Genomic DNA, 18,679 nt, shown 5'->3' with positions numbered 1-18,679 from the left:
CGGAGTTAACTTTTCAAGTCCATATGACTTCTTCAGAGCTAAAGAGATGGAAGTTTGAGTTGGATTATAGACTGCATAACAGGGCGTGGAGTAAAATAGAAGGTCAGTGATTGGTGTGAGCTTGCAACAATAATGGCACTGTTAAGGATTATAGAAGGTTCTGATAGTGGCATAGTAAGATGTGTTAATAGGAGATCAACGGCCACTGCTTACTGAAAGCACAATTTAAGAACAAATGACAGGTGGTCCAGTGGGGGATTCTGTTGGGACAAAAGTATTTTTGGATTAAGAGAGTAAAGATGGAGGAGAAAGGTCACCTTGTTGAACTCAATGTTGAGTCCTGAGGTCTGTAAAGTGCCTGATGGGAAGATGAGGTGCTGTTCCTCCAGTTTGCATTTGGCTTCACTGCAACATTGCAGCAGGCCAAGGATGGACACGAGAGCAAGGTGCTGAATTGAAATGACAAGCACCAAGAAGGTTGGGGTCATGCTTGGGAATGAGTGAAGGTGTTGTGTAAAGCGGTCACCCAGTCTGTGTTTAACCTCCCCAAAGTAGACAAGGCTGAGCACTGACCTTTCTTCTCCTAAATTTATAATTTCTAAATTTATAATTCAAAATTTGAGATATGATTTATAATGTGTCAATTTTGGTACTACCTAACCACCATTTGGCTGATCTCTCCTCCCTTGGTGGTCATCTGGGCTATAGATCTTAACCATTGGTCAAGGTAGCGTAATTTTAGAAAAGGTTTACATGTCTACAATGTCTATGGTTTATTCAACCGTATTCATGGTTTACAAATACGAATTATGTTCAAAATTGATTGGAGCTTTAGGCTACTGAAATTGAGGATCAACATTTAAAATGTTAGAACATCATAACACTGGATTCAATAATTTATACTGAAATATATATATTTTTTTACATTAAGCATTAGATATGCAGTGAAGAAGGGTAGTTGCTTGGGCCACTTCAAATTTTGGCACACCTGTTGTGGCCAGCCTGACTTATCAGCAACATTTTTGCATTATAATCTTCTTATAATGGAACATTCATATGATTTTTTTCTTAATTCTGACCTCATAAGGTTGAGTCCATGCAACTTGATATGTATTGAAAGTTCTGCTAAAAGAAAACCTCTTCAGCTAAACTGTGCTCTTAAAATTGAAAAAGGCTTTACACTTACTTGGTGATGACCAAAGTGCCTGTGTGTTTTATATGTTAAAACTAGAAGTTGTTTGGAAGCAGACATTTTGTGTTGATCTGAATCCTGATGTGATATGAATAGGGAAAACTGCTCATGTTCACCATCCCATTGTGGAGTGAAATGTCATGATATGGCATTTGACGTAGTGGAAAACAAAAATCTGCTACTTCTGGCACTGTGAAACATGTAATAGGTGACTTAACAATTGCTGTGCAGATAACTATTTAAAAAATGTTTAGGAAAGAATTTGCTTAATCTAGCACCGTTCAAATCATCTATACCAGCAAACAAGTTGAACTGTACTCACTGTTTTGAGGCAAATGAAACAGTCAATTTTCACAGATGCCAGTGAGAAAATGAGGTTAGCAAAAATAAAGTACTGGGAAAGGTGAAAATCTGAAATAAAAATACGATGCTAGAGTCACAGCATCAGGCAGCATCCATGGGGAGAGAAACAGGATTAACATTTCAGGTCTATGTACTTCAATCGCAACTGGCTGATAACCAGTCATTTGTAGTGGTGGGTTAACAAATAAGCGTTGATTAGGATATTTGTTTGTATGGGCGCCATGGTTGCACAGTGGTTAGCACCGTTGCTTCACAGCGGCAGGGTCCCGGGTTCGATGCCTGCTTGGGTCATTGTCAGTGCACGTTCTCCCTGTGTCTGCGTGGGTTTCCTCCGGGTGCTCCGGTTTCCTTCCACAAGTCCCGAAAGACATACTTGTTAGGTGAATTAGCTTTTCTGAATTTTCCCTCTGTACCAGAACAGGTGCTGGAGTGTGGTAACTAGGGGATTTCACAGTAACTTCACTGCACTATTAATGTAAGACTACTTGTGACAATAATAAAGATTGTTATTAGCTCACTTGACTAACATTGACTGAGTGTAACACTTGCACAGATTTTAGATTTGTCACATTGGTAGCATTATGTTGCCAGAAGAGAGAGACCTGTTCATATTGTCAGCTAACATGGGGGGGGGGGGGGGGAGTGGGAGTGGTGTAGTGGTATTGCCAATGGACTAATAAACCAGAAGCCCAGGGTATTGCTCTGGGGATCAGGGTTTGAATTCTGCCACTACAGATGGTGAAATTTGAATTCAATAGAAATCTGGAATTTAAAGTCTAATGATAACCATGAAACCATTTCCGATTGTCGTAAACACCCATCTGGTTCACAAATGTCCTTTAGGGAAGGAAATCTGCCGTCATTACCTGGTCTGCCCTGGTCTGGGACTCCAGACCCACAGCCACGTGGTTGGCCCTTAACTGCCTCCTCAAGGGCAATTAGGGATGGGCAATAATTGCTGGCCCAGCAACGCCCACGTCCCATGAACGAATAAAAAAAAAATATTATTCAAAGTGTCCAGTTGAAAATTTGAATTGCATTGGCTTTCTGCCTTAAAAAAGCACCATAGGCATTTTATTTTCTGATACTTGCTATTTTACCAGATGTCCTGTCTTGAGAGAGTATGTGATTACATATTTTAATATATGCTAGCTGTACAAATCAACCTGGTTTAATTTTTTTAAGTGTCCTCATAACTTGCATTGTGTAGGGCATCTTTTAAAAAAAATCTTATTTCACGGACTTGTCCATGAGTTAAAAGCCTGTTTATCATTTAAGTTATGTTATTTGTTTCCAGTGCAGATGTGTATTTGTTTACCCATTAGAGTCTTGGGTGGATATATTTTGGTGGTTGCTGTCAAACACTTAGTGCAGTTGCAATTAGCGATGGGAATAAATGCTGGCCTAGCCAGCTAAGCCCACATTCTGTAAAAATTAATACATTTAAAAAATATATCCCCAAAGAAGTCTTGAAGTTGAGTGTTGGCATGACCACTGGGTTTCACAGGCAGTCATTGTTGATTGTATTGTGAAACCTGAAAGAGATTTCCAAAGTTCTTAGATTGCTAAAGGGTAGGTCGTGCCTCACAAACATTGAGTTCTTTGAGAAGGTGACCAAACAGGTGGATGAGGGTAAAGCAGTTGATGCGGTGTATATGGATTTCAGTAAAGCATTTGATAAGGTGCCCCACGGTAGACTACTGCAGAAAATACGGAGGCATGGGATTCAGGGTGATTTAGCAGTTTGGATCAGAAATTGGCTAGCTGGAAGAAGACAAAGGGTGGTGGTTGACGGGAAATATTCAGACTGAGTCCAGTTACTAGTGGTGTACCACAAGGATCTGTTTTGGGGCCACTGCTGTTTGTCATTTTTATAAATGACCTGGAGGAGGGCGTAGAAGGATGGGTGAGTAAATTTGCAGATTACACTAAAGTCGGTGGAGTTGTGGACAGTGCGGAAGGATGTTACAAGTTACAGGGGACATAGATAAGCTGCAGCGCTGGGCTGAGAGGTGGCAAATGGAGTTTAATGCAGAAAAGTGTGAGGTGATTCATTTTGGAAGGAATAACAGGAAGACAGAGTACTGGGCTAATGGTAAGATTCTTGGCAGTGTGGATGAGCAGAGAGATCTCGGTGTCCATGTACATAGATTCCTGAAAGTTGCCACCCAGGTTGAGAGGGTTGTTAAGAAGGCGTACGGTGTGTTAGCTTTTCTTGGTAGAGGAATTGAGTTTCGGAGCCATATGATGTCATGTTGCAGCTGTACAAAACTCTGGTGCGGCCGCATTTGGAGTACTGCGTGCAATTCTGGTCGCCGCATTATAGGAAGGATGTGGAAGCATTGGAAAGGGTGCAGAGGAGATTTACCAGAATATTGCCTGGTATGGAGAGAAGATCTTATGAGGAAAGGCTGAGGGACTTGAGGCTGTTTTCATTAGAGAGAAGAAGGTTAAGAGGTGACTTAATTGAGGCATACAAGATGATCAGAGGATTGTTTAGGATGGACAGTGAGAGCCTTCTTCCTCGGATGGTGATGTCTAGCACGAGGGGACATAGCTTTAAATTGAGGGAAGATAGATATAGGACAGATATCAGAGGTAGGTTCTTTACTCAGAGAGTAGTAAGGGCGTGGAATGCCCTGCCTGCAACAGTAGTGGACTCGCCAACACTAAGGACATTCAAATGGTCATTGGATAGACATATGGACAATAAGGGAATAGTGTAGATTGGCTTTAGAGTGGTTTCACAGGTCGGCGCAACATTGAGGGCCGAAGGGCCTGTACTGCGCTGTAATGGTCTATGTTCTATTAAAACATCCTGTTAATGCACTATCAGCACCTTCTCTAGTTCTTCACAATGCTATTAACATTTCCTCTGTCATGCTGAGTTTTGAAGCATTTTCTGTTTTTATTTCTGATTTCCAGCGCCTGCAATAATTTGCTTTTATTTTAAATCTTTTAATGTTCTGCCAAATCCCATTCACTCATCACCCTCGTGCTCGCTGACCTATAATGGCTCCTAGTCAAGCAACACGTCTATTTAAGATTCTTGTCCTTGCTTTCAGATTTCTCCATATCACCTCTCCTGCAATCTCTAATCTCCTCCAGCCCAACAAACTTCCAATCACTGCACACATCTAATTCTGGACTTTTGAGCATCTCTGCTGCATCACTGATGGCAATACCGTCAACTGCCAAGATCCTAACCTCTGGAATTCTCTCCCTCACCCTCTCCACCTCTCTTTCCTCCCTAAAGATAGTCCTTAAAACATACGTTTCTGAGGTGTTAGATTGTATAAATATAGAAATTAAGCATACGTCTAACAAAGGCAGAGTAGTATTAACGGGGATTTTAATTTACATAGGTTGGGAGAGGCAGACAAGCATCTGTCAGAAGGGTAGTGGATTTCTGGAATGTGTCCGGGATAGTTTCTAAATGTAACAAGGGGAACAGGCAATATTAGATCTAGTTATGAGTAATGAGAACATTTTAATTACTAGCCTAACTGTGCGCAAACATTTATCAAATAGTGATCACAACATGATTGAATTCAGTGTAGCGTTTGAAAGTGAAAAACACTATTCAAGATACTAGAATTTTAGACTTGGGTAAGGCTGACTTTAATGGGATGAGACAGAGACTGTCCACAGTGAACTGGGAAGATCTGTTAATGTGTCAAACAACTGAAGATCAGTAGAGAATATTTAAAGAAACATTTAACGAGATACAGAGCGAGTGTTATACCCCGGAGAGGAAAAGGCTCCACTTTATAAAAGCAACAGCCATGGACAACTGGAGAGGTTAGGGACAGCATAAAATTAAAAGAAAAGTCTTACAAAATGCAAAACACAGCACAAATCCAGATGAATGGGATAGATACAAACACCAGCAAAGGGTAACAAAGCAATTTATAAGAGCTAGTAAAAGGGATTATGGAAGGAAACATGCAATGGACATCAAAATCAATACGAAGAAATTTTAAGATAATGGGAAAATGGCAGACATGTTGAACAATTATTTTGCCTCATATTTACAGTTTAAATGGAGGATAACTTGTCGGGTGTCCTGAAAAACTCATAGCCAATAGAGGACAGGGACTTAATACAATTAACATAAGTACAGCATCAGTAACTAGGAAATTAATGGAACAAAAGAGAGGCAAATCCCCAGGACCTGACAGTTTCCATCAGAGGGTGTTAAAGGAAGTAGGGGAGCACATTGTAAATGCCCTAACTATAATCTTTCAGAGTTTCCTAGATTTAGGAGTAGTCTTTCTAAATTGCAAAATTGCACATTTTTAAGAAGGGTGGAAGGGGGAAACCAAGGAATTACAGACCGGTTAGCCTAACATCTATGGTGGGGAAATTGCTGGAGTCCATAATCAGGGATGGGGTAACTGATAACGCCTCAAAACATTTTGGTCAATCAGGGAGGGCCAGCATGGACTTGTGAAGGGAAGGTCATGCCTATCTAACCTCATTACATTTTTTGAAGAGGTGACTAAGGTATTGGACCGGGGAATGTCTATGGATGTTATTTATATGGACTTCCAGGAGGTATTTCCCACATAAGAGACTGTTAACTAAGATGGAAGCCCACGGAGTTGAGGGCAAATTATTGACATGGTTAGGAAATTGGTTGAGTGGCAGGCAACACAAAGGGGGATAATGGGTAAGTACTCTAATTGGCAGGATATGACTAGTGGTGTACCACATGGATCTGTGTTGGGGCCTCAATTCTTCATTAATGACTTGGATGATGGCATAGAAAGTCATCTATCCAAATTTGCTGATGATAAAACGTTAGATAGCATTGTAGACAGGCTAGATATGCTGGGAGATATTGACAGACTAGATGAATAAATTGTGGCAGATGGAATTCAATGTAAGCAAGTGTGAGGTTATCCATTTTTGACCAAAAAAAGATAGAGCACAGTACTTTCTAAGTGGAAAGAGGTTAGGTACAGTGAATGTCCAAAGAAATTTGTAGTTCAGGTGCATAGATCCTTAAAATGCCACAAACAAATGCAGAAAATAATCAAAATGGTTAATGGAATGCTAACCTTTTATATCTAGAGGTTCAGAGCATAAAAACTCAGAAGTTATGCTGCAGCTATACAAAACCCTGGTTAGACCCTACTTGGCATGCTGTGAGCAGTTCTGGGCACCATTCCTGAGGAAGGATATTTTTGCCTTGGAGGGACTACAATGTAGGTTTACAAAAATGATACCTGGACTACAGGGGTTAAGTTATGAGGAGGGATTACATAAATTTTTGCTAGAATTTAGAAGGTTCAGGGGTGATCTGATCAAAGTCTTCAAGATATTAACAGGGAAAGACCGGGTAGATAAAGATAAATTATTTCTACTGGTTGGAGATTCTAAAACTAGGGAGCACAGTCTAAAAATTAGTGCTAAACCGTTCAGGAGGGATGTTAGGAATCACTTCTCCATTCAAAGGGTGGTAGAAGTTTGGAACTCTCTTCCACAAACAGCAATTGAAGTTAGAACAGTTGTTCATTTTAAATCTGAGATAAACTTTTGTTAAGCAAAGATATTAAAGGATATAGGCCAAAGACAGTTATGGAGTTACGCCAAAGATCAGCTGTGATCTAATTTAATTGAATGGTGGGACAGGCACGAGGAGCTCAATGGCCTACTAAGTTCAAAAGATATAAGAGCAGAATTAGGCCATTTGGCCCATCGAGTCTGCTCCGCCAATTGTTCAAGACTGATCTCATCCTGGCCTTAACTCCACCGTCTTGCCCATTCTCCATAACCCTTCAACCCATTACTAATTAAAAATCTGTCCAACTCCTCCTTAAATTTACTCACTGTCCCTGCATCCACTACTCTGCGGTAGCGAATTCTACAGATTCACAACCCTTTGGGAGTAGTTTCTCCTCAACTCTGTTTTAAGTTTGCTACCTCTTATCCTGAGACTATGACCTCTCATTCTAGAATTCCCCACAAGAGGAAGCATCCACTCCAAGTCTGTTTTATCTATACTTTTTAATCATCTTGTATATCTCAAATTGATCTTCCCTCATTCTTCTGAACTCTAGAGTATAGGCCTAAACTGTTCAAGATTTCTTCAAACCACAAACCCCTCATCTCTGGAATCAACCTAGTGAACCTCTTCTGAACTGCCTCCAATGCCACTACATCTTTCCTCAAATAAGGGGACCAAAACTGTGCACAATACTCCAGGTGCGGTCTCACCAATGCCACACTTCTTTACCGTTATACTCTATTCCTTTAGTTATAAATGCTAACATTCCATTCTCTTTCTTTATTATCTGCTGTACCTGCAAGCTAGTTTTCTGTAACTCATGAAAGAGGACTCTCATATCCCTCAGCAACGGGGCACCCCGAAGTCTCTCCCCACGTAGATAATAAATTGCCTTCCCATTTCCTGACCAAAATGCATGACTTAACACTTATCATGTTAAAATCCACCTGCCACGTTTTGGCCCAGTCTCCTAACCTATCTATTTGCATTAAAAGGTTATTTCTTCATTGCAACTTACTGTCCCACCTATTTTTTTTGTCTGAAAATGTGGCTGTAGTACCTTCTATCCCTGTATCCAAGTTGTTTATATAGATTGTAAATAGCTGGGGCTCAAAGACCGAACCCTGTGGCACCCCATTAGTTACATCTTGCCAGCCAGAAAAGGACCTATTTATCCCAAAATCTCTGTCCTCTGTCCGTCAGCCAGTCTTCTATCCAAGCTAATAAATTACCCCTAATCCCATGTGATCTAACCTTGTGAATTAAACTTCTGAGTGGCACCTTATCAAATGTGTTCCAGAAGTCCAGATATACTACGTTTACAGGATCCCCATTATACACTTTGCTTGTTACATCTTCGAAGAACTCTTTAAAAAAAATGATTTACCTTTTTTTTCCAATTAAGGGACAATTTAGCATGGCCAATCCACAATCTTTGGGTTGTGGGGGTGAGACCCACACAAACACGGAGAATGTGCAAACTCCAAAAGGATAGTGACCCGGAGCTGCGATCGAACCCGGGTCCTTGGCGCTGTGTGGCAGCAGTGCGTCACTGTGCCACCCCAATCTCCGAAGAACTCTAGCAAATTAGTCAAACATTATTTGCCCTTCATAAAACCATGCTGACTGATGGAAATTTACATTTTTGAGCAAGCTTTTAGCCCTTATATTCCTTGTGTGGTTTGATGTCAAATGTTGCTTTATAATGCTCCTGTGAAAGATTTTGGGACATTTTATTCTGTTAGAGAGGCTATATAAATATAAGTTATTGTTATTACTCACCCATCACGTATAGAAGTCAAGATCGATACAATGTTAAAAAGTTTTATCTCACAATGTTCCCAAAGAACCTGACCATACCAAAGCTGATAATAAAGCTGAAAGCTAAATTATAGCATATTCTTTTCCTGTTTTTTTTTCTTGAACTGATATATTTGCAACAGGAAAACGGAATTCACAAAAACTAAACACAAACCGCATGACTGATTGGCAACAATGAGAGGATATTCGCTAACATTGCAACACAGTCATGTTGACAGAAATAGTTTCACATCAACAAATCGATCACTTACTACTGCACTATGGGCACCAGCTTATTCATAAACTCAAACCAGCAGCATGATAAACAGAGAATACTGGACAATCTCAGCAGGTCTGGCAGCACCCATGGAGAAGGGAGCTAACGTTTTGAGTCTGGATGACTCTTTGTCGAAGCGATTAGAGCAAGTGGACAAAGCAACAAATCAGTAAACACGTCACAACAATAACATCGAATCATACGTTGATTGTGATTTATTTTGTCCTGCCATCCTGTTCTTCACCGTCCCTTCTTTCTCCCCGACAACCTGTTGTATCTGGTAATCAGATAGTTCCACCCAGGGATTATTTATACTTGCTGCATGCACAGTGCTGGCTTGTTAGTTATGACCCAGAGATGATTTACACCAGGAGGGGGAGGGGGAGGCAGCTGCTGCTGGTGATATTTGTTTGTCTTCTCGCAGTTTAGTTTTACCTTTACACGGATACTTTTTGTTTTGCACAACTAGTGAGTTTGGGGGTTGGGAGTGTGGATAGTCTCTCCCAGTGTTCTGCGGTCTTATATTTTGCCATGATGTGGAGATGCCGGTGTTGGACTGGGGTGGGCACAGTAAGAAGTCTTACAACACCAGGTTAAAGTCCAGCACGTTTGCTTGGAATCACTAGCTTTCGGAGCGCAGCTCCTGCCTCAGGAAAAGCTTTGGCAGCTCCGATCGCGCGCTCCTCCTGCAAACGCGACTGTGACGCGCGCTGGGCGTGATCGCGCCTCCAAGGCGTTTGACGCGCGCCGGGCGTGATCGCGCCTCTCGCAAGGCGGGGTGACGCGCGCCGTGCGCGCTCCCGCCTCTCGCAAGCGGTGCTGACGCGCGCCGGGCGTGCTCGTGGCCGCGCCCGCCCCCCTCGCGCCGCCCTGCTGACAGGCTGCACTGGGGCCGGCCGGACAGTGGCAGCCAGTTTCCTCCGTGCGCCTGTAAAGGCTTTTTGTTTCCTATCCAAACCTCTTTTCACATCCTTTCTCCCCGAAAGAAAAGATTATTTTTTTAAGTAGAGAAAAATAAAACAGAAAAAAAATAACCATTCCTCCCTTCCCTTCTCTCTACCCGAAACGGAAGGCGGCCCGGGGTGTCGGGCAGGTCAGTATCACACAGGAGGCGACGACGGCTCCAAGATGTCGCAGTTCGTCGATAGTTTTTGGGTACGTCGGTTGATTCTTTTCACTTTAATTATTATTATTAGCAGCGAATGGATAGTCGCGTCCGCCTATCCACCCTTTCTTTTTCAGCCCACTCTGGGCTCGGGTCAGAGTGCGGGTGAGCCGGGAGTCGGGTTTACGCGAGTGTCCCGGATCGGGCCTTCCCAGCGCCGGGATCCTCCGTGCAACCAACCCTGCATCTTGTCGGCTGGGAGGAGTGGGACAGCGGGGAAGAGCCCGCCCACTCTGCTCGGGGTTGGTGGAATCGCCTCTGAAGCCGAATGCGATTGGTCCCGCTGCACGGCTGTCAGGCGTCTCCGTTCTTCCGTAAACAAGTTAGTGAGTGTGGGGGGGGGGGGGGAGGCAGCCGCTGGAGCGGCGAGAAACTGCAGCCCGTGTCCAGAACGAAATGGACGCTCAGCACCCAAGTTAAACCAAATACACCATTTCCCCCCAAATGTTCTTCTATATGTTAGCAATGTTTCTCCAGCTGGGGTTCAGGGATCTCGGAGGGAATGGTCGGTGCTAGGAAATTGGGTGTTTCCCCATCTTCATCCAATTCCGAGAATGGGCTAGCACTGAACTCCGAAACGACCGCTCTAAAACTGACAACACACACACCAGATGTGCGGCCTGATGGAGTTTGCTTGAGTGAATAATCTTGTTTGTTTCATAACCCTTCCCTGGTTAGCCGCACCCAACTTTTCCCTTGGTTGATTTAAGATCCGTGATAGTATTGCTGGCACTTGTATACAATGCTCCAGTGTTTGTTGAGCCTGAACAACGTACGTACGATAGATAAGATTGATCTAAACTTGATCTGATACATTTCGCCTACAAGAACTATCTCACAAAGAGCCTGAATGTACATGTTTCTATTGGGACCCAAAACAAATTTCACTCCCCTTGGAACACTGTTGTTCTGTAGTTTCTTTGAGCAGATATTTGTAGGTTCAACATATAATGGATAGACATTTCACAAGTAAAGTCAGTAAATATAGCAATGTAATAGATTCCTGGATTTGTTCTTTGACATGCAGAGTGTGTTATATGTCTTGTGTTATGTTGCCCATCTTGGAACCAAGACAACCTGAGCTGCTACTCTCTTGTACCTGTGATGGTATCAAACACCAACAGGTCTGATTTTGGTTTGTCATCCTCTCTCAACAGGTAGATAATAGCTGCGCAGGAGGTTTCAAGGGGATTTGCAGCAAAACATTTTCATCCAGAGGGTGGTGGGAATCTGGAACTCTGCATGAAAGGGTAGTAGAGGCAGGAACCCTCACAATATTTAAGAAGCATTTAGATGAGAACTTGAAACATCATAGCATACAAGAGCAGGGAGGTTATGATGGAGCTGTATAAAAGGCTTGTTGGGTCATAGATAGAGTACTGTGTGCAGTTCTGGTCGGCACACTATAGAAAGGATATGATTGCACTAGACTGGGTGCTGAGGACATTCACCAGGATGTTGCATGGGCTGGAGCATTTCAGCTATGAAGGGAGGCTGGCTAGGTTGGGGGTGTTCCCTTTAGAGTCTCCCTGAGGGGGAGACCAGATTGAGGTGAAAACATTATGAGGGACACAGATAGAGTAGATAGGAAGAAACGTTTCCCCTTAGAAGAGGGGTCAATAACCAGGGGGCATAGATTTCAGGTAAGGGACATTAGGTCTAGAGGGGATTGAGGAAAAGCTTTTTCATCCAGAGGGTGGTGGGAATGTGGAACTCACTGCCTGAAAGGGTAGTTGAGACAGGAACCCTCACAACATTTGAGAAGCATTTAGATGAGAATTTGAAATGTCTTAGCACACAAGGCTACAGACCAAGTGCTGGAAAATGGGATCAGAAGTGACTGGTGCCTCATGACTGGCACAGACACGGTGGACTGAAGGGCCTCTTGCTGTGCTGTAAAACTCCAGGACGTGGCTGAACACTGTCCTGATGGAGTACCTCACCCTTGTTTTTATAGAATCATGGTCAGATCCCATTTTGGATACTGCTTTCAGTTCAGAGCACAAAATCCCAGAAAGGAAATATTGGAAGTGGGTACAATGCAGATTCACCAGAATGATGCTGAATTTAGAAGGTTAAGTTATGAAGACTTGGTGAAGACTTATATTCTGTTGAGTATAGAAGATTGAGGAATGGTCTGGTTATGGAATTGTAGAATTTGTACAGTGCAGAAGGAGGCCATTCGGCCCATTAAGTCTGTACCAACCCTCTGAAAGAGCACTACCCAGGAAACCCATGCAGATGCAGAGAAAGTGCAAACCCCACATAGAAACTACAGTGTAGATGGAGGCCATTCGGCCCATCGAGTCTGCACCGGCTCTTGGAAAGAGCACGCTACCCAAGTCCACACCTCCACCCTATCCCAGTAACCCCACCCAACACTAAGGGCAATTTTTGACAATGACAATTTAGCATGGCCAATCCACCTAACCTGCACATCTTTGGACTGTGGGAGGAAACCGGAGCACCCGGAGGAAACCCACGCATACACGGGGACAACGTGCAGACACAGACAGCGACCCAAGCCAGGAATCGAACCTGGGACCCTGGAGCTGTGAAGCAATTGTGCTAACCACTATGCTACCGTGCTGCCCCTAAGGCTGTCACCCAAGGCTGGAATGGAACCCGGGTCCCTGACACTGAGGCAGCAGTGCTAAACAGTTTGCCACCGTGCCCACCCAGGTTGAGTTGTTTAAAATGTTAAAAAGGTATGAATCAGTAAATAGAGTAGTTATTTCCTCTGATGGGAAATCGCGAATAAGGGGACATAATCTTAAAATTAGAATTGGGCCATATAGAAAGGAAGTTAGGAGGCACTTCTTCACACACAAACTAGTAGAAATCTGTAATTCTCTGCCCGACAAGACTGTCAAAGTTGGAACGATTGGAGCTTTCAACACATTGATTAAAATTTTGTTCAGTAGAGGTATCAAGGGCTAAAGCAGGTAAATGATGTTGAGGTACAGATAAGCCATGATCTAATTGAATGGAGAACAGGCTTGAGGGGGGTCCCATGCTTTCGAAACACTCCATTAATGTGCCTCAGCCACAAACTGAAAGGAGTGAACCTTATTCTGCTTGAACTGGCCATTGCATTGTGTTTCTGAGTGAGATTGAAGATTAATGTCAAATTAAGGCCTCTTTTGTACTACAGGCCAATCAATCTCCAATAGCAATCAATTCAGACTATCCAAACTAATTTTGCATGGATCCTTGCTGTCATTATCCTGAGTAGAATTTCAATCAAACTCTTAGATTTGAAATTCCACATCTAGCTTTTTGAACCAGGGTTGTTTTGTGTCATTCAATCATTATCCCCATCCCCTCTCTTATCTAATGTAGATAACAATATTTAATTGACTTTAATTCCAGCAACACCTATGATGATAAAACTTCAGGAAACTACTTCATGTTTGCTTGATATATTCTTGAACAGTTTTGACGACTAAGTCTATATTTAACTTTTAATAATAATAATCGCTTATTGTCACAAGTAGTCTTCAATGAAGTTACTGTGAAAAGTCCCTAGAAGCCACATTCCGGCGCCTGTTCGGGGAGGCCAATACGGGAATTGAACCCACGCTGCTGGCCTGTTCTGCATTACAAGACAGCTGTTTAGCCCACTGTGCTAAACCAGCCCCTATTGAAACGTCATGCTAAACATTAGCTGAGGAAAATTCCTTTGCAATCAATAGTTTTCCCCTGTTGCTTACTGTCGGTGAGTGATTTAGGATCAAAAGAACTAAGGTTATTGGCCTTTGATAATTCAAAGAAAATGGGTCAGCATTTGATTTATTTTCTGAAGTGGGAAGGTCAAAGTTTTCATTAAATATTAACAGCAATCTGTTGCCCCTTAATGTACCAATGTACCAAATGTCTTGCCTTCAAATTCCTAGCATAAGATTGCTGCTCTAAACTATGGGAAAATTGCCCGTATATCATAGTCTTTTCATTAAAACCAGTAATTTTAAATCAAGCCCAAGAGGCAAATTAATTTGTAGTGTATGAAATGTGTCTATAATGAGTGAATTAAAACAAGTCGTACGTGATTACAAGCATATTATTAAACAGTCACTCGTATTTCTGCTTCTGTATTTAAAAGCATTTTGTCTTTTCAGCATTTTGAAATATCCATAAAAAATGCTAACAGTACAACATTGGGCAAGACGTTCTAGAATGATGTGAAATGTGGCAGCTACGAGATAGCTGCCTACAGTTTTAAAATTCATTTACGGGATGTGGGAGTTGCTGACTAGGCCAGCATTTATTGCACATTTCTAGTTGCACTTGAGAAAGTGGCGGTGAGCTGCTTTCTTGAACCGCTGCAGTCCCTGAAATGTATGTATATCTATAATGCTGTTAGGGATTTCCAGGATTTTGACCCAGCAACACTAAAGGAACAGTGATATACTTCCAAGTCAGGATGGTGAGTGATTTAGAAAAAAACATCCAGATGGTGGTGTTCTCCGGTATCTGTTGCCGTTGTCCTTCTAGATGGTAGATGTTGTGGGTTTGGAAGGTCCTGCCTGAGGAGCTTTTGTGAGTTCCTGCAGTGCATCTTGTAGATGGTACACACTGCTGTTACTGTGCGTTGGTGGTGGAGGGAGTGAATGTTTGTGGATGGGGTACAATCAAGCAGGCTGCTTTGTCCTGGATGGTGTCGAGCATCCTGAGTACTGTTGAAGTTGCACTCAACCAGGCTAGTATAGAGTAGTCCATCGCACTCTTGACTTGTGCCTTGTAGAGGGTGAACAAGCTTTGGGGAGGCAGGAGGTGAATTATTCGCTGCAGGATTCCTAGCCTTTAACCTGCTCTCGCCACAAGGCTAATCCAGTTAAGTTTCTGGCCAATGGTAACCCCGAGGATGTTGATAGTGGGGGATTCAGCGATGTAATGCCATTGAATGTCAAGGAGCAAAGGTTAGATCCTCTCTTGTTCGAGATGGTCAATGCCTGGCACTTGTGTGGTGCGAATGTTACTTGTCATCTCAAGCCTGGATATTGTCCAGGTCTTGCTACATTTGGACATGGAATGCTTCAGCATCTGAGGAGTTGCATATTGTTCAGCGAACATCCTCACTGGTGGAAGGTCTTTCATGAAGCAGCTGAAGATGGTTGGGCCTAGAACACTACGCTGAAGAACTCCTGCACTGATATCCTAGAACTGAGATGAGTGACTTCCAGTCACCATAACCATCTTCTTTTGTGCCAGGTATGACTCCAACAAGTGGAGAGTTTTCCCTCTGATAACCGTTGACTCCAGTTTTGATAGGGCTCCTTCATGCCATATCAGTCAAATGCTGCCTTGATGCCAAGGCCAGTCACTCACTTCAACTCTAGATTTCAGCTCTTTTGTCTATGTTTGAATCATGACTGTAATTAGATCAGGAGTTGAGTGACCCTGGTGAAACCCAACCTGAGCATAAGTGAGCAGATTATAGCTAAAACTGAGCATAAGTGAGCAGGTTATTGCTAAGCAATTGATAGCGCTGTTGATGACCCCTTCCATCACTTAACTGATGATTGAGAGTAGACTGAAGAGGAGGTAATTGGCCGAGTTGGATTTGTTCAGTATCTTGTGTACAGTATACCGGGGCAATTTTCCACATTGCCGGGTGGATGCCTGTGTTGTAGCTGTACTAGAACAGCTTGGCTAGGTGTGTGAGAAGTTCTGGAGCACAAGTCTTCAGTACTGATTAGTAAGTTTGCAGACGACACAAAGGTTGGTGGAATTGCGGATAGCGAAGAGGACTGTCTGAGGATACAGCAGGATTTAGATTGTCTGGAGACTTGGGCGGAGAGATGGCAGATGGAGTTTAATCCGGACAAATGTGAGGTAATGCATTTTGGAAGGGCTAATGCAGGTAGGGAATATACAGTGAATGGTAGAACCCTCAAGAGTATTGAAAGTCAAAGAGATCTAGGAGTACAGGTCCACAGGTCATTGAAAGGGGCAACACAGGTGGTGAAGGTAGTCAAGAAGGCATACGGCATGCTTGCCTTCATTGGCCGGGGCATTGAGTATAAGAATTGGCAAGTCATGTTGCAGCTGTATAGAACCTTAGTTAGGCCACACTTGGAGTATAGTGTTCAATTCTGGTCGCCACACTACCAGAAGGATGTGGAGGCTTTAGAGAGGGTGCAGAAGAGATTTACCAGAATGTTGCCTGGTATGGAGGGCATAAGCTATGGGGAGCGATTGAATAAACTCGGTTTGTTCTCTCTGGAACGAAGGAGGTTGAGGGGCGACCTGATAGAGGTATACAAAATTATGAGGGGCATAGACAGAGTGGATAGTCAGAGGCTTTTCCCCAGGGTAGAGGGGTCAATTACTAGGGGGCATAGGTTTAAGGTGAGAGGGGCAAGGTTTAGAGTAGATGTACGAGGCAAGTTTTTTACGCAGAGGGTAGTGGGTGCCTGGAACTCGCTACCGGAGGAGGTAGTGGAAGCAGGGACGATAGGGACATTTAAGGGGCATCTTGACAAATATATGAATAGGATGGGAATAAAAGGATACGGACCCAGGAAGTGTAGAAGATTGTAGTTTAGTCGGGCAGTATGGTCGGCGCGGGCTTGGAGGGCCGAAGGGCCTGTTCCTGTGCTGTACATTTCTTTGTTCTTTGTTCTTTGTACTATTGCCGGAATATTGTCAGGCCCATAGCCTTTGCAGCATCCAATGTCTTCAGCCGTTTCTTGATATCATGTGGAGTGAATTGCATTTGCTGAAGACTGACATCTGTGATGCTGGGGATCTCCGGAGGGGACCAAGATTAATCACCCACTCGGCATATCTGGCTGAAGATTGTTATGAATGCTTCAGCCTTATCTTTTGCACTGATGTACTGGGCCTCGCCATCATTGAGGTTGCGGCCATTTGTGGAGCCTTCTTCTCCAGTGTGTCTACCACCAATTAGAGCTAGATGTGGCAGGATTGCAACGCTTAGATCTGATTTGTTGGTTATAGAATTGCTTAGCTCTGTCTATTACTTGCTGCTGATGCTGTTGCCGTACAAATAGTCCTATGTTGCAACTTCACCAAGTTGACATCTCATTTTTCGGTCAACCTGATGTTGCTCTTGGCATGCCCTCTTGCACTCTTCATTGAACCAGGGTTAATCCTCTGGCTTGGTAGTAGTGGTAGAGTGAGGGATGTGGTGTTCAACATTGAGGAGTACTGATTCATCAGCTGAGAGGGGAACAGTACGTGGTGATCAATAGGTTTCCTTGCCCATGTTTAACCTGGTGCCATGAGACATGGTGTCCAGAGTCGATATTGAGGACTCCTATGGCAACACTCTACCGATTGTATACCACTGTGCTACCACATCTGCTGGGTCTGTCTGATGGGACAGGACATACCTAGGAATGGTGATCGTGATGTCTGGGATGCTGTCTGCAAAGTATAATTCCATGAGTATGATTTTCAGGCTGATGCTTATCTAGTCTGTGAGAAAGCTCTTCCAATTTTGGCACAAGATCCCAGTTGTTAGTAAGGAGGATTTTGCTGGGTCAACAGAGCTGAATTTGCCATTGTCGATTCTGCTGCCGAGGTCGATGCCGGGTGGTCCTTTCGGTTTCATTCCTTTTTGTTGTCATTGTAGTGGTTGGAAAGAACTGAGTGGCTTGCTAGGCCATTTCAGAGGACATTTAAGAGTCAGCCAATTTCTGTGGGTCTGGAGTCACATGTAGGCCAGACCAGGTTTCATTCCCTAAAGGACATTAGTGAACCAGTTGGGTTTTTACGATAATGGAAAATTATCTCATGGTCATCATTAGACTTTTTAATTCCAGGTTTTAAAAAAATATATACTTTTTCTTTGGGTTTTTCCATTTTTACAAATAATGCAGCAAACCCCCAAAACTAGTATAGTACAGTATGAATACATCTACATATATGAATACAGAAAAAGACAGGAGAATATCAACACAGTTGGTTCAGCTTAATCATTAAACTTGGTGCCTCCGATTATACAATACGAAAACAATGAACGGACAAGCTAGAGGTTGGGGGAGAAGAGAATAAAGCCATTAAAACATGGTAATATGATGTATACCATCATGTGGAGTGAATTGCATTTGCTGAAGACTGACATCTGTGATGCTGGGGAGCAAATTCAAGATGGTGCTACATAACTTAAGGAATACCTTGCAGGAGCAAGTCAGACATTACAGAACCTATAAATTTGAGATAGATGACCCGTACTTTTCGGAATGCATCTGATTTTGAACAGAGTATACAAGTTAGGAACTCTATTGGGATACATTCCATGATCATTTTATGCCAATTCTGAATTGAAGGATATTTATTGCTAATCCAGGAGCAAAGAATGTTCTTCCGTGCTGCAAAAGTTAGGATATCATACAGCCTTTT

The 18,679-nt window shown here is 43.0% G+C and overlaps 1 protein-coding gene across 1 annotated transcript in view; it reads left to right on the top strand.

The window, feature by feature from the left end:
• Positions 1-9,951: 9,951 nt before the first annotated feature.
• fcho2 (FCH and mu domain containing endocytic adaptor 2) overlaps positions 9,952-18,679 on the top strand; it is a 337,179-nt gene continuing 328,451 nt past the window's right edge. The window contains exon 1 of the mRNA XM_072516128.1: positions 9,952-10,299. Within this exon, the coding sequence (XP_072372229.1) occupies positions 10,273-10,299 (27 nt within the window). The 5' untranslated portion in view covers positions 9,952-10,272. The remainder of the gene's footprint in view (positions 10,300-18,679) is intronic.

This window comes from Scyliorhinus torazame, chromosome 9 (assembly GCF_047496885.1).
Source record: "Scyliorhinus torazame isolate Kashiwa2021f chromosome 9, sScyTor2.1, whole genome shotgun sequence".
Lineage (NCBI taxonomy): Eukaryota > Metazoa > Chordata > Chondrichthyes > Carcharhiniformes > Scyliorhinidae > Scyliorhinus > Scyliorhinus torazame.
This window is presented reverse-complemented; position numbering and strand designations above follow the sequence as displayed.